The sequence below is a fragment of the Uloborus diversus genome, chromosome 1 (genome assembly GCF_026930045.1).
Source record: "Uloborus diversus isolate 005 chromosome 1, Udiv.v.3.1, whole genome shotgun sequence".
Classification (NCBI taxonomy): domain Eukaryota; kingdom Metazoa; phylum Arthropoda; class Arachnida; order Araneae; family Uloboridae; genus Uloborus; species Uloborus diversus.
The window spans coordinates 140539507-140552920 of record NC_072731.1 but is presented as its reverse complement, the minus strand read 5'-3'; the positions used below and the strand labels follow the sequence as shown (position 1 = coordinate 140552920).

Here is a 13414-nt window from a genome sequence, read left to right as displayed (position 1 = left end):
TTTCTTTCTTAAAGACCTGACATAGCTGTTTTTATCAGATAGCAGCTCTTTTGTTTATTTGTTGGTGGAGGTTCCTTTTTAGTCTCTTAAAAGGCTTGAGCCTAATTTTTTATTCATTCTATCGGAAAACTAGAAAATGATGGATTTTATTTTATGTCTATATTTATTGTCATATTGACCCAAGGAAACACATAAAATTTCCATAACTTTTTATTTATTTCACATCATTGTAATTTTTTGCTGTATAGCATAAATTTTAATTTCAAAACTTACCTCATGTGTCATGCCACTCATCTGTTTTTCAGGGGCAAACCACATTTTAGCTGGCAAGTAGAATCCTTGTTTATGCCTTTCTCTTATTATTCTTAATTTTCTTTTGCTCATCTGCAAAATTGTATAAAATATATTTTTCTGGAGAAAAATATGGTTCGTATTTTCTTTAAAAAATCTTATTTGTGCACCCAATGCTATAGCTGGAAAAAAAATATTTGGGAGAAATCTCCTTGACGTTTGGTGGAACTCACCTAAAGAAGCTGGTTTGAAACCAAGTGACACGACATTTGCTTTATTTTTACAATAAAAATTCAAATATTTGAGAAGATGTCATCTCCTGTGTTCCCTCCCTCCCAACTACAATGCTGTGTGTGACATCTATCTCTATATCTCCCATTAATAATGCACCTTACACAGTTGTAAAGCAAATGAGAATTGTTTGGCAGGGATGTAATTGAATGATCAGTAGAAAGTGTAGACAAACTATCGCAGACCCTTGTGGTGCTCGAAAGACCATTAAAATAAAGAAAGTCATTTCTGATGTGTGATTGAAAGACGATTACTGATAAAATTTTCAGGAGGTTTATCAGAGTATTTTGAACAGTCATGAGAATGATCCTAGTTTACACATACATATGTTTAACTTGGGATTGGCTGCAAGAAAGCTTTTTTTCCCCCTGTTTTTTTCTTCTTAATGGTGCCCCCTCCTGCTAGTCTAATTCATTTCATAGTAATAACAATAATATTGAACTGGTCGCTTAGTTCTGAAAAATAATGCAAGTACTTTTGTGTGTGATATTTTTTGTATACAAATGGATAAGACATGTGAAAAAAGATCCCGCTTTTAAAATTTAGTGTTTCCTTTCAGTGATTTCTTCGTGTTCAGTATAAATCTACCTTACTTTAAAAATATATATATATATATTAAAATGTTTCAATTGCTATTTGCCAATTTTTAAAAAATAAAAATAAAAAAAAATCAAGTATCCTATGTCCCTCTCCTTGTTCTAAGCTACCTCACCACCAATTTTCAGCCAAATTGGTTCAGCCATTCTTGAGTTATAAATATTAGTGTAACTAACACGACTTTCTTTTATATAGATGAGTTTCTCAAATGCTGTCACTTTCATCTTTTTATTAAATTGTAAGAATTTTTGAATTGTACTAGCAAGTTGTCTTGTAATTGTTTAGACACAGAAAATTAGCATTTAAACCAATATGAGGGAAAAGACTACTTTTGTCTTTTACGTCATTTAACAACAAGAATCAGCTAGATAACTTGTGTGTCTGATATCTTATCGAACCTGGACAGCTGAAAACTACACATGATTTGCCCACATAAAATTGACTTTTGTAAAATTAAAAAAAGAAAATTTTGAGGTGGTTTTTATACTAATCACCTCACTTTAGCATTATTAAACTTAGAATAAACGATTTACAGTTCACTGATAGATAAGCTTTTACATATGTAATTAGGACTGCCCTGGACGATTGAACGCCCTTAAAACACCCTAAACTATTCTTTTGTTTTGACTCAAGTTGTATAAATACCTGTTTTTCACTTTCCAGGTTTTCCATTGGGTATGTCTTATCATACTCTTTAGCATATGTAGTTCTTGGTGGTCGTGTGCTAGGATCAAATATCTTGCTTCGAAAAAGACTATGGATGTCATCTGGTGTTATAAAAAAATTCTGAGTTGATCTATGTACTCTTTCATCATCTTTCATTGAAATTAATTCAAGATATGTTTTGCAAAACTCCATTGTTGAAACTCTCAGACGATCTTCCTAAAATAAAGGACATTCGATATCATTTTTGTTAAACTTAGTACATTGCTTCATGGGTGCCCGTAAAAAAGGCGGGGGGGGGGTCGAGCCCCCCCCTCTATACAAGCTATCAATGAATAACTTTTTTAAAATTTCTTCACCTTGAAAACTATTAATTTTAAACTACACTAAATTTCCTTTCAGAAATATTACAATGTAATCAAGGTAACAGATAACTGTATTAAAATAATCAGTTATTTAACCAACGTTTTGAAGCACAAAAATTTCAAATCAATGCAGACATGGGTTTTGGTGTCACAAGGAACATCTTTTTCAATGTAAAGAAGTGTGAGCTTTTGGATGATAAGTCATCCGAGAAAAATGGGTTTTTCTCGGATGACTTATCATCCAAAAGCTCACACTTCTTTGCATTGAAAAAGATGTTCCTTGTAACACACCGAAACACCAGTGGCGTAGCTAGGATTTCATTTCGGAGGGGGTCCAATCAGTGGCGTAGCCAGAAAGTTATTTGGGGGGGGGGTAAAAAAATTTGACAAATTGATATGGAGATCTTCTTCAAAATAAGCAAAATAGATTTTACAGATGAAAATTTAATTTAATTGTTTTTTTTTCTGACAAGTAATAATTTTGAATGCATTTGAATTTAAAACAGGCAGCAAAATTTAATGCAAAATAGATTCCCCACTTTCCCAGGAAATCTACACAGGGACAAATTCTAAGAAATTTGGAGGGAACTGAACAAAGAAGTGCCTTATTTTGTTACATTCTAAACAGGATATTATCAGAATTTGCATCTACTTCAATGATACAAGGGAAACCAATCTTTTGGAGACTGTAGAGAGGAATATTTTCGCACACTAGCGAAAAATTGAGAACCATTGCAAAAAAGCTCAACGCCTTACAGCTCTCCCTCATTTCGAACCCCCCCCCCCCCCCTTTCCCTGCCCATTTTACTTTATCAATTTTCCCATCAAGTTTTTTTTTTTTTTTTTTTTTTTTGTGTGTGTGTGGTATACATTGTACAAGATAAACATATATGCATATTTTTCTTGTTCCATTTTTTTTACTAACACTGCATTTTTTCTGCTATCATATATTTACACTTAGGGTAATTCCATGTCAAATAATCCAGGATTGTTTGAAAATGCCACCCACCATCTCCGATTTTGTTCAACAAGTTTGGTGTAGTGAAACTTCGATAAGTCGAACTTCGATGAGCCGAAAACTTCGACAAGCCGAAGTGGTTATTAATTCCCGTCCAACTGAACGGAGAATGCATGTTAATTATTTTCGATAAACCGAATTTCGTTGAGTCGAAATATTCGATGAGCCGAATTTTCCCTCCTGACCTTGTCAAATTTTCAATGCTAATGTAACTCTATAAGTCGAAATCGTTTTTTTTTCTTCTAGTATGAACAAAAAGAAAAAAGCTGGCGCCACTGCATTGCATCAAAAGGCGTCTAGACCAAGTAGATCTAATAAATAGGAATTCGATATTTTGTAGGTAACCTTGTAAATGTTTTATCTTTTTTTTTCCTAAAGGTATTGTTTGCTTCATTTTTTTTTTCTTAAAAAGAAAAGCCTGCACAGGGGGAAACCAAAGCTCTGACTTTGCGGAGCCCGGGACAGAAAAAAATAGAGAAAGGGGGGGGGCGGTACATTTAGGACTGAAATATCCACTTTTGGGGAAAAAAGGTCGGGCGGGGACTGTTGTCTCGACAGAAGGGATTCTTTCTCGAATTAGCGTTTTGTTCTACAAAGCTGTAAGGTCGTTCTAAATTTGCTGTTTTTCTTTATGTGTTAAAGAAAGCGTGTGATTGAGGGGCTGTCTCGCTTATCCCTCAAAGTTTAGAACTTAAAAAAATGGCTAAGAGAAAACTTAAAATTTTAAATTTGCAAGAAAAAGTTGAGCTGATCAAAGAAGTCGATTTAGGCATAGCAAAAAAGAAGGACATTGCATTGAAATTTGGTGTGCCTCCAAGTACGCTTTCAATAATTTTAAAAAACCGAAATGTCTAGCTCCAAGCAGTTGCTGACGAAAAATTTAATGCAAAAAGAAAACGCCTTAAGGATGGAAGGTATCCAGAGCTTGAAGAGGCCTTAGTAAAGTGGATGCTAGTAGCGAGAGAGAAAAATGTTCCGTTATCTGGACCAATCATACGTGAAAAAGCAGAAACTTTCGCAAAAAATATCGGCATTTCAAATTTTGAAGCTAGCGCAGGTTGGCTAGACAAATTTAAAACTCGACACAACATTGTGTACCGAACCATTTGTGGCGAAAGTGCAGTAGTGGATGAAAAAATTTGCGAAGAATGGAAAGAAAAAGTATTAAAAACTATTCTAATGGAGTACAATGAAAATGATATTTTTAATGCAGATGAGACGGGACTTTTTTTCAAATGTCTCCCTGACAAAACTTTTACTATAAAAGGTGACACATGTTCGGGTGGAAAGCGGAGCAAAGAACGCATAACTGTTATGGTAGCAAGCAATAATGTCAGGCACGGAGAAGCTGCCTTTGCTTGTTATCGGTAAGCTAAGAAGCCGAGATGCTTTAACAGCATCAAGTCTTTGCCAGTCGATTACACAAGCAATAGTAAAGCCTGGATGTCTTCAGAGGTGTTCAATTCTTGGCTTAAAAAAATAGATAATAAATTTATCTCAGCTGGAAGAAAAATTGTAATGTTTATTGATAATTGCCCTGCACATCCCAAGGCAGCGGCAAATAACATAACTGCAATTAAATTGGAATTTCTTCCTCCGAACACAACTTCTATCATGCAGCCTATGGATCAGGGCATCATAAAAAATTTAAAGGTTCACTACAGAAAACGTATTGTATTAAAAATTCTACAGTGTCTGGAAGAGAATTCGGTTCCTTGCATTACTCTGCTCGACAGTCTCCGGGAACTGCGGAAAGCATGGAGTGATGTTACACAACAGACAATTGTTAACTGTTTTAAAAAGGCTGGTTTTGTAAAAGATACATCTTGTTTGGAGCTAGATAATGAAGACGAAAATATGGACGATATAAATTTTCAAAGTGAGTGGAGCGTTTTACAAAATAAAATGAACATTCCTACCGACAGAGATTTTATGTATTTTGTGTCAGTTGATGACGGAGTTTTAGTGACTGAATACCCGACAGATGAAGAAATTTTATCAAGCATAACGGAAAAAAGCGAAAAAGATTCTGGTGATGAAGAGGTAGAAGTATTTGAGTCAGTGATAAAATTACCTTCGATTCAAGATGCAAAACGAGCAGCAGATATATTGCACGTTTTTGTAGAATCGCGTCCGAATGTTCCAGACTCTCTCTTTGACGCATTAAAAGTATCCGAAGATTATTTAGTGAAAGAACAAATATCCGCGCAAAAGCAATGTTTGATTACAGATTTTTTTAAAAAATGATACCTATGTCTTTTTTGGTAAGTTAAAAAGTTGTTCATTAAGCATACAAATTTAAATTTGTTTTTCAACCTACATAAATTCTTTAATTTTTACAATTATATGTTAATTATGTCATGTATGTCTATAGTATCACTGGTACATTATTTTATCACTTTTTTGAGCATGTTATAAATTTTTTGAGTTTTAGTGGTATCATTTTCTTTTTCTTCTATAGTTTTGGTTTTGTTTTCAATTAGTCGAATTTTCGATAACTCGAATTTTTTTCGCGTTCCCTGCAACTTCGAGTTATCGAAGTTTCACTGTACTTGTAAATTTTTTGATGATAATTATGAAAATATAAACTATTGTGAGATTTATGAAGGGGGTGAAAAGTTACGAGCCTTTAAATATATGCCAAGATGAGTTTTTTTGCCGCCATTTTGATTGACACAAAGACGTGTATAAATGACTATAACTCATTAACAAATTATCACAGATTTTTTTTTTTCTATTTTGTTTAGTATGATGTATACTTGAATGTAAACTGAGTTTAAATTGTATAACTCATTTAAATTTTTTTCTGTGAGGGTTTGCTTTTAATTTTTTGATTCGAAAACGGAGTAACTTTGACAGAAATTTACTCGAAGTATACCCTCTTTGATTTTAACCAAATTTTGTGCACAGGTACCTCTTAGTGTAATAAAACATCTGGTTAAGAAAAATCTCGGTGGGCCATTCACAGGCTGTCGTTAAAAACACATTTTTTTTCCCAGTCAAAAAATGAAACTCTTTTCAAAATTAACTTTTATTAAACTGCATGTTCCCTAAAATGAAAGGCAACACGTGTAAAAGAAGCTACAACATGAAAACTTAGGTGTGTACAAAATAAATGCAAACATCTGAACAAGATTCGATTATCTATCAGTAAGTAAAGGTATATTTACTGCTTTGACTTGCAGTACACACCGAAAACATTCAATTTTAATCCGAAAATATTATAAAATATCTATGAATAATCTTATTAATAAAGAAGCTACAAATGAATGAAACTACATAAAATATTACTCCATGTATTCGGACATACTTCAGCTGATGTATTTGCAATTCGATAATGGTAAACATCGATGAGTGTTGCATAAATTCTGTTTCGTGTGAAGTGTAAGATAATAATTGCACGTATTATTTTCTTGCTCTATATTTTATAAAGTGATCAATATCTTTTCGAGTTACTTGATTGTTACAAAATTTTAAAATAGTGATAGCAAATTATGCGTATTATATAAAAACGAGTTGATGTGTGCATCACTTGACTTCCTTTTACTTCAGTTTAATATCATTTCCTCATTACTAGCAATTTTAATGTGATTCAATAGTTTACTCTCTAAATATCACCAACAATGGCCAAATTGAAAGCAGATTTAAAAAAAAAACGCCAAGGTTGGCAACAAAACTTGCCAACCAAAAGACTGGCGATATATCGCCAAGTGTCCGCCAAATAATAACATCACTTGGGTTTACATCGAAATTAACAATGATTTCCCCCAAAAAGGGGCAAAAGACCCTTTTAGAAACACCCGAATGCAACCAAAAGGGGAGGTGCAAAACTAGACCCCACTAGGAGTCTACGTACCAAATTTCAACTTTTAGGACATACCGTTCTTGAGTTATGCGATATACATACGTACGTACAGACTCACGAGAAAACTCGTTGTAATTAACTCGGGAATCGTCAAAATGGATATTTCGCATCTATACGTTTTTAGGCACTTATCCACGTGTGGTCGAGTCGAAAAAAAAAAACTCAACATTCATTCGGGGGTGAGTAAAATGGAAATTAAGGTCGATTTTTGAGTGAAAGTTTTTTCGCGAACACAATGCTTCCTTTTTTGTAAAAGGAAATAAAAATAGCAGTATGTTATGAATTTTTGTTCCTTATGTATAGACTAGTTTCCAAAATTAGAATTCCCCCCCCCCCACTTTTAGAAACATATTTTATCTTCATAGCGCACACTGAAACTTTAGACCTATCACCAATTCTATATGGCCTGTGCTTTTGTATTGATATCATCAGTACAAGGAGTAAGTAAAAACATATATTCTGGTCCAAAGTAAGAAGGTGGTGTACGATGCAGATAAATTGTTGCATCACTTTCTTTGGTGTAGATTTCTGGAATAATATTCTTTTGCTTCAGTGGAGGTCTAACAGTCATCACCCACAAGCACTTTTTGTGTTAAACTGTATGTAAAATTTACCTTTCTTCGCAATACATAGAATTAAGTTATTAAAATACTCTGTCAAATTGAGGAATGGATGTGACTGGGAAGAAATTAATCTTTTAGCAGTAATTTAAATATTACTGCTCAGTCAATGTGCTAAAAATGCACTCAAAGATACTTGTCTACACAAAACTTCTGTTAAAAGATGCAAACAACTTGCAGGAAAAAATTTTAAATGTAACATCCTTTGCCGATTGATAATCATAACTATTTCTACTTGTGTTTGGATTTGATGCCTAAACTCATGCTGTGGCTTCTTTTATATGTATTAGTTTTCAATTTGTAGGAATCACAGTATAATAAACAAGATTTTTGAAAGAAGTTTCATTTTTTTATTGAATATTTAAAAAAAATGTTTTTAAATAAATTTGTTGGTAAGTCTACAGCTTTAGTGTGCACTGTGAGGATAAAATATGCTTCTATAAGTGGAAAACTCTTAATTTTGGAAACTAGTCTATCTATAAGGAACAAAAAGTTATAAATTCCTGCTGCTTTTTATATAATACATACTAGCCGCCTGCGGCGACCAGCTGGTTCGTCTTCTTACGCCATTCACCTTTCTGTGCAAGCAGCCACCTACGGCGGCTGTTTGGCTAACTTGTCATTTACCTTTTTGCTTCAAGTTTACCGCCTTCGGCGGCTGTTTAAATAAATTTGGCAGCAGTATTAATCAATCCATCTCTATCTTTTTTTCTTTTTTCTTTTTTTTTTTTTTTTTGTGCCCTTCACATTTTTACGCCAAGATTGCCGCCTTCCGCGGCTATCTACCTCTACGCTCTATGTCTAAATTTTCTTATCCATCTCTATTTATTTTAACCTCCCCGCCCATTTCCTAATAAAAACAAAGATCACTCAAAAAACTTTATTTTTTTTTTTAATTTAAGCAGAGCAAAAAAAGTTATCTCCAAAATTCCCCGTAGTGTGCAAAAAGTAGCGTTTGACAAAGATAAAAAAATCTCGCTGTTTTTATTGAATTAAATGCGCACAACTATGAAGTGTATCGTAATATAGATACAGCAAAAGGTCCAGCTTGGGGTGGGGGAGGGGGAAAATTGAAAAAGAAATAAATGCATTCCCTAAATGAAACAAAAAAAGGAAAGAAAAAAAGCAAGCGCTGCCGGAAAAACATGTAGTCATCACGTCATAAATGTCGAAGTTCGCTATATACTACAAAAAAAAAAAAAAAAAAAAAGATTAACATTGGTTGCGGTTAAGATTCCATCGTAAATATCGAATCGAAATCCAAGTAGTGACGTCAGATGCAAAAAAGATTGAAGAACGCTTTTTTCGACCGATGTTTAAAAAGACATATTGTGTTCAGCATTTAAAAAATTGTAAAAAAAAAACTATTGCGTATTTTTAAGAACTTTTTTTTTTCTGAAGAGGGCGAAATGTTTTTACTATTACCAGCTTAAATTTTAGAAATGAGGCTTTGATACTTCTCGCAGGATGATATTAGAAAAAAATAATACCCAGGAAAAATGCAAATTAAAGGTTTTTTCAAAAATTCATAAAAATTACAAAAATTGCTCAATTTTCAAAATTTTTTCTTTCATCATATTTAAGATTAAATTTTCTACTCTATGGTACAAAAAATGTTTGTGTGGTACGATTGGTTCGGGGTCTGTGAGGTAAAAAGTGCAAAAAAACACACAAAACATTAAATAACTTTTTTTCTAATTAAAATATCAAAAATCGAAGCCCGAGGTGCACATCTTCGGCAAAAACTGTACCTGTATACCAAATTTCATATTTCTAGGCCTTACCGTTTTCTCAAGAAGCGCGCCACACACACACACACACACACAAACATCTTATTTTATTACTAGCCGCCTGCGGCGACCAGCTGGTTCGCCTTCTTACGCCATTCACCTCTCTATGCAAGCAGCCACCTACGGCGGCTGCTTGGCTAACTTGTCATTTACCATTTTAATTCAAGTTTGCCGCCTTTTGCGGCTGTTTAAATAAATTTGGCAGCAGTATTAATCAATCCATCTCTATCTTTTTTTGTTCCATTCACATTTTTACGCCAAGATTGACGCCTTTGGCGGCTATCTACCTTTACGATCTATCTCTAAAATTTCTTATCCATCTATATTTATTTTAACCTCCCAGCTCATTTCCTAATAAAAACAAAGATCACTCAAAAAACCGCTTTTTTATCTATGTAGAGCAAAAAAAAAAAAGTTATCTCCAAAATTCCCCATACTGTGCCAAAAGTAACAAAGTAAAGTAAGTGACAAAGAAAAAAAATCTCGCTGTTTTTAGTGACTTAAATGCGCACAACTATGAAATGTAACGTAATATAGATACCACAAAACGTCCAGCTTGGGGGGGGGGGGAGAGAGAGAGAGAGAGAGAGAATGAAAAAAGAAATAAATGCAATCCCTAAATAAAACAAAAAAAAAAAAAGGAAAGAAAAAAAGCAAGCGCTGCCGAAAAACACGTGGTAATCACGTCATAAAATTAGAAGTAAGCTATTCGCAACTCCAACGAACTACAGGGGGCACTGAAGTCACTGTCTAATGGCGGACTTGAAAACTAAAACAAACGCACATGGTAACGAAGAAAATGCTAAAAGTGTTGTGATTTTTGTTCGTACGTATGATTTTTTCGCTTTATTCTTTTTAAATTAATTTTCAAAGTCTTGTGGATATTCTGGCCCACGTAGAAAGAAATGAGAATTCAAGAAGCATTACTAAACGTCAAAGATTAATGCAAACTACGTAGTTCGTAGTTCTAAGCAGCCATTTCCACGATGTTGAATTCGATATTTATCAATTCTTGATAAAACTAAATAAAATTGTGGCCTGACAAGAATAACAATTAATGCTAGAAAATTCAATATGACATTACAAATTGTTATCGAAAGAAGATGATACTTTTTTGCCTTGCTTGGCTAGCGCTTATTGTTTTCCATTTGTAGCTGAGTTATTTCTCTCGAATTCCCGAATCGGTTCATTTAAAAATTTTCTGTTTCGATTTTTCTAATTTCTAAGTTACGATTTAATTGTGTCATGTTATGCAAATCATCAACAAAATTCTCACGGATATATGGTGGTAGTTTTCTTTTCAGTTGATTGACCATTATTTCCTTTCACTTATCGAATTCTGTAATCTTACTACCATTAAAAATTAAAAATGGTTTAATTAAAAACGCGAAATCTCGCCAAGGCTACTTTGCTCGCACTATACTAAAACTATAACCCTAAAAAAATTTGGCGAAACCTTTCAGCTGAGAATAAAAGGAATAAAGTAAATTCTTTCTCGGTTATTTATTTTGTTCTACGATAATATATTCAAGAAAATATTTTGCATACTGTCCATTCCAACTAAATGCTGCTGTAAAATATGTTAAGTTTAATTAATTTAAGATTAAAAAAAAAAAAAAACCCATATTCTTACAAATTCATACAAAACAATAAAATTTTTTACCTTGTATAACGTTATCCAAGTTTGTTAATCCAGTATTTTCGCTTTCACCAATTATTAAGGAAATAATGAAAACTAACATTATTTTGAGAAGCTCGAGAATACTACTAAGGGACGAATTAATTTCTGTAGCTGAAAGCAAACTAAGACACATCGATTGCGTTAATAAATACTCAGAACAAACTGTCTGTGTTTACGTCAACAGACACACGTGGAACGCAACGTGGCAATGTTTTAGTTTCATTTGCAGTTTTGTAAATCACCGCAAGGTAGCGTATTCGAGCGCTGGAGTTCCGAATATAGTAAAAAAAAAGATTAACATTGTTTGCGATTAAGATTCCGTCGTAAATATCGAATTGAAATCCAAGTAGTGACGTCAGAGCCATAGATGATTGAAGAACGCTTTTTTCGACTGATGCGTGGAAAGACATGTGTTCAGCATTAAAAAAATTGTTTAAAAAAAACTATTCGCAACTCCAACGCTGGAATACGCTACCTTGCGGTGATTTACAAAACTGCCGAAGAAACTAAAACATTGCCACGTTGCGTTCCACGTGTGTCTGTTGACGTAAACACAGGCAGTTTGTTCTGAGTATTTATTAACGCAATCGATGTGTCTTAGTTTGCTTTCAGCTACAGAAATTAATTCGTCCCTTAGTAGTATTCTCGAGCTTCTCAAAATAATGTTAGTTTTCCGTATTTCCTTCTAAAATATCAATTGATTGAGAAGTGGTGACAGCGAAAACTCTGGATTAACAAACTTGGACAAGGTAAAATTTTTTATTGTTTTGTATAATTTGTAAGAATATGAGGTTTTTTTTAATCTTAAATTAATTTAACTAACCATATTTTACAGCAGCATTTAGTTGGAATGGACAGTATGCAAAATATTTTCTTGAATATATTATCGTAGAACAAAGTGAAAAATGTTTAACCGAGAAAGAATTTACTTTATTCCATTTATTCTCAGCTGAAAGGTTTCGCCAAATTTGTTTAGGGTTATAGTTTTAGTATTGTGCGAGCAAAGTTGCCTTGGCGAGATTTCGCGTTTTTAGTTAAACCATTTTTAATTTTTATCATGAGTGGAATAAAATGGTAGTAGGATTACAGAATTCGATAAGTTAAAAGAAATAATGTTCATTCAACTGAAAAGAAAACTACTACCATATTTCCGTGAGAATTTTGTTGATGATTTGCATAACATGACATAATTAAATCGTAACTCAGAAATTAGAAACATCGAAACAGAAAACATTTAAATTAACCGATTCGGGAATTTGAGAGAAATAATTCGGTTACAAATGCAAAACAATAAGCGCTAGCCAAGCAAGGAAAAAAAGTATCATCTTCTTTTGATAATAATTTGTCATGTCATATTAAATTTTCTAGCTTTAATTGTTATTCTTGTCAGGCCACAATTATTATTTAGTTTTATCAAGAATTGATAAATATCGAATTCAACATCGTGGAAATGGCTGCTTAGAACTACGAACTACGTAGTTTGCATTAATGTTTGACGTTTAGTAATGCTTCTTGAATTCTAATCTCTTTCTACGTGGGCCAAAATATCCTCAGGACTTAAGATATTGATTTAAAAAGGATAAAACAAAAAAAAAAAAATCATACATACGGACAAAAATCACAACACTTTTAGCATTTTCTTTGTTACCACGTGCGTTTGTTTTAGTTTTTCCGCCCGCCATTAGACAGTGACTACAGTGCCCCCTATAGTTCGTTGGAGTTGCGAATTGCGTATTTTTAAGAACTTTTTTCTTCTGAAGAGGGCGAAATGTTTTTACTATTACCAACTTAAATTTTAGAAATGAAGCTTTGATACTTCTAGACCAAGAGCTGACCCCCGAAAACGCGATTTATCTCTTTTATGGCTTGTGGCCGGTTAAAATAATAAAAAAAATGCAATTTAAAACTTTGGCTCGAATCCCCCCCACTAATTTTGGGTCACACGGCTGCGGGGGTGGATGAAAGGTCAAAAAAATGAAAAATATCAAAGTGATGAGTTAAATGGCTAAAAACTATATAATAGCATTAAATTAATAAGAAAAAACCCGTAGCGAATTTCCCCCCCAGCTATGTTGGGGCGAACGTGGTGCCCCCCAGGGGTAAAGTATCGATTATTAAACTTAAAAAAAAAATGATCACTTTCGTGGGGGGGAATTTTACAGGGTATTAGTTTCATTATTTTGATTGCCAAAAAAAATTCCCCCCCCAGTAACTATGGGTCAATTTGTCAAAA

The 13414-nt window shown here is 33.4% G+C and overlaps 1 protein-coding gene across 2 annotated transcripts in view; it reads right to left on the bottom strand.

The window, feature by feature from the left end:
- The window catches only part of LOC129221630 (uncharacterized), a 98281-nt gene that overhangs the window by 2816 nt on the left and 82051 nt on the right, over positions 1-13414 (bottom strand). For both annotated transcript variants that reach the window (XM_054856156.1, XM_054856164.1), the window contains exons 5-6: positions 1825-2061; positions 274-384 (exon numbers count right to left, since the gene is read on the bottom strand). In XM_054856156.1, coding sequence (XP_054712131.1) covers positions 274-384; positions 1825-2061 — 348 coding nt within the window. The remainder of the gene's footprint in view (positions 1-273; positions 385-1824; positions 2062-13414) is intronic.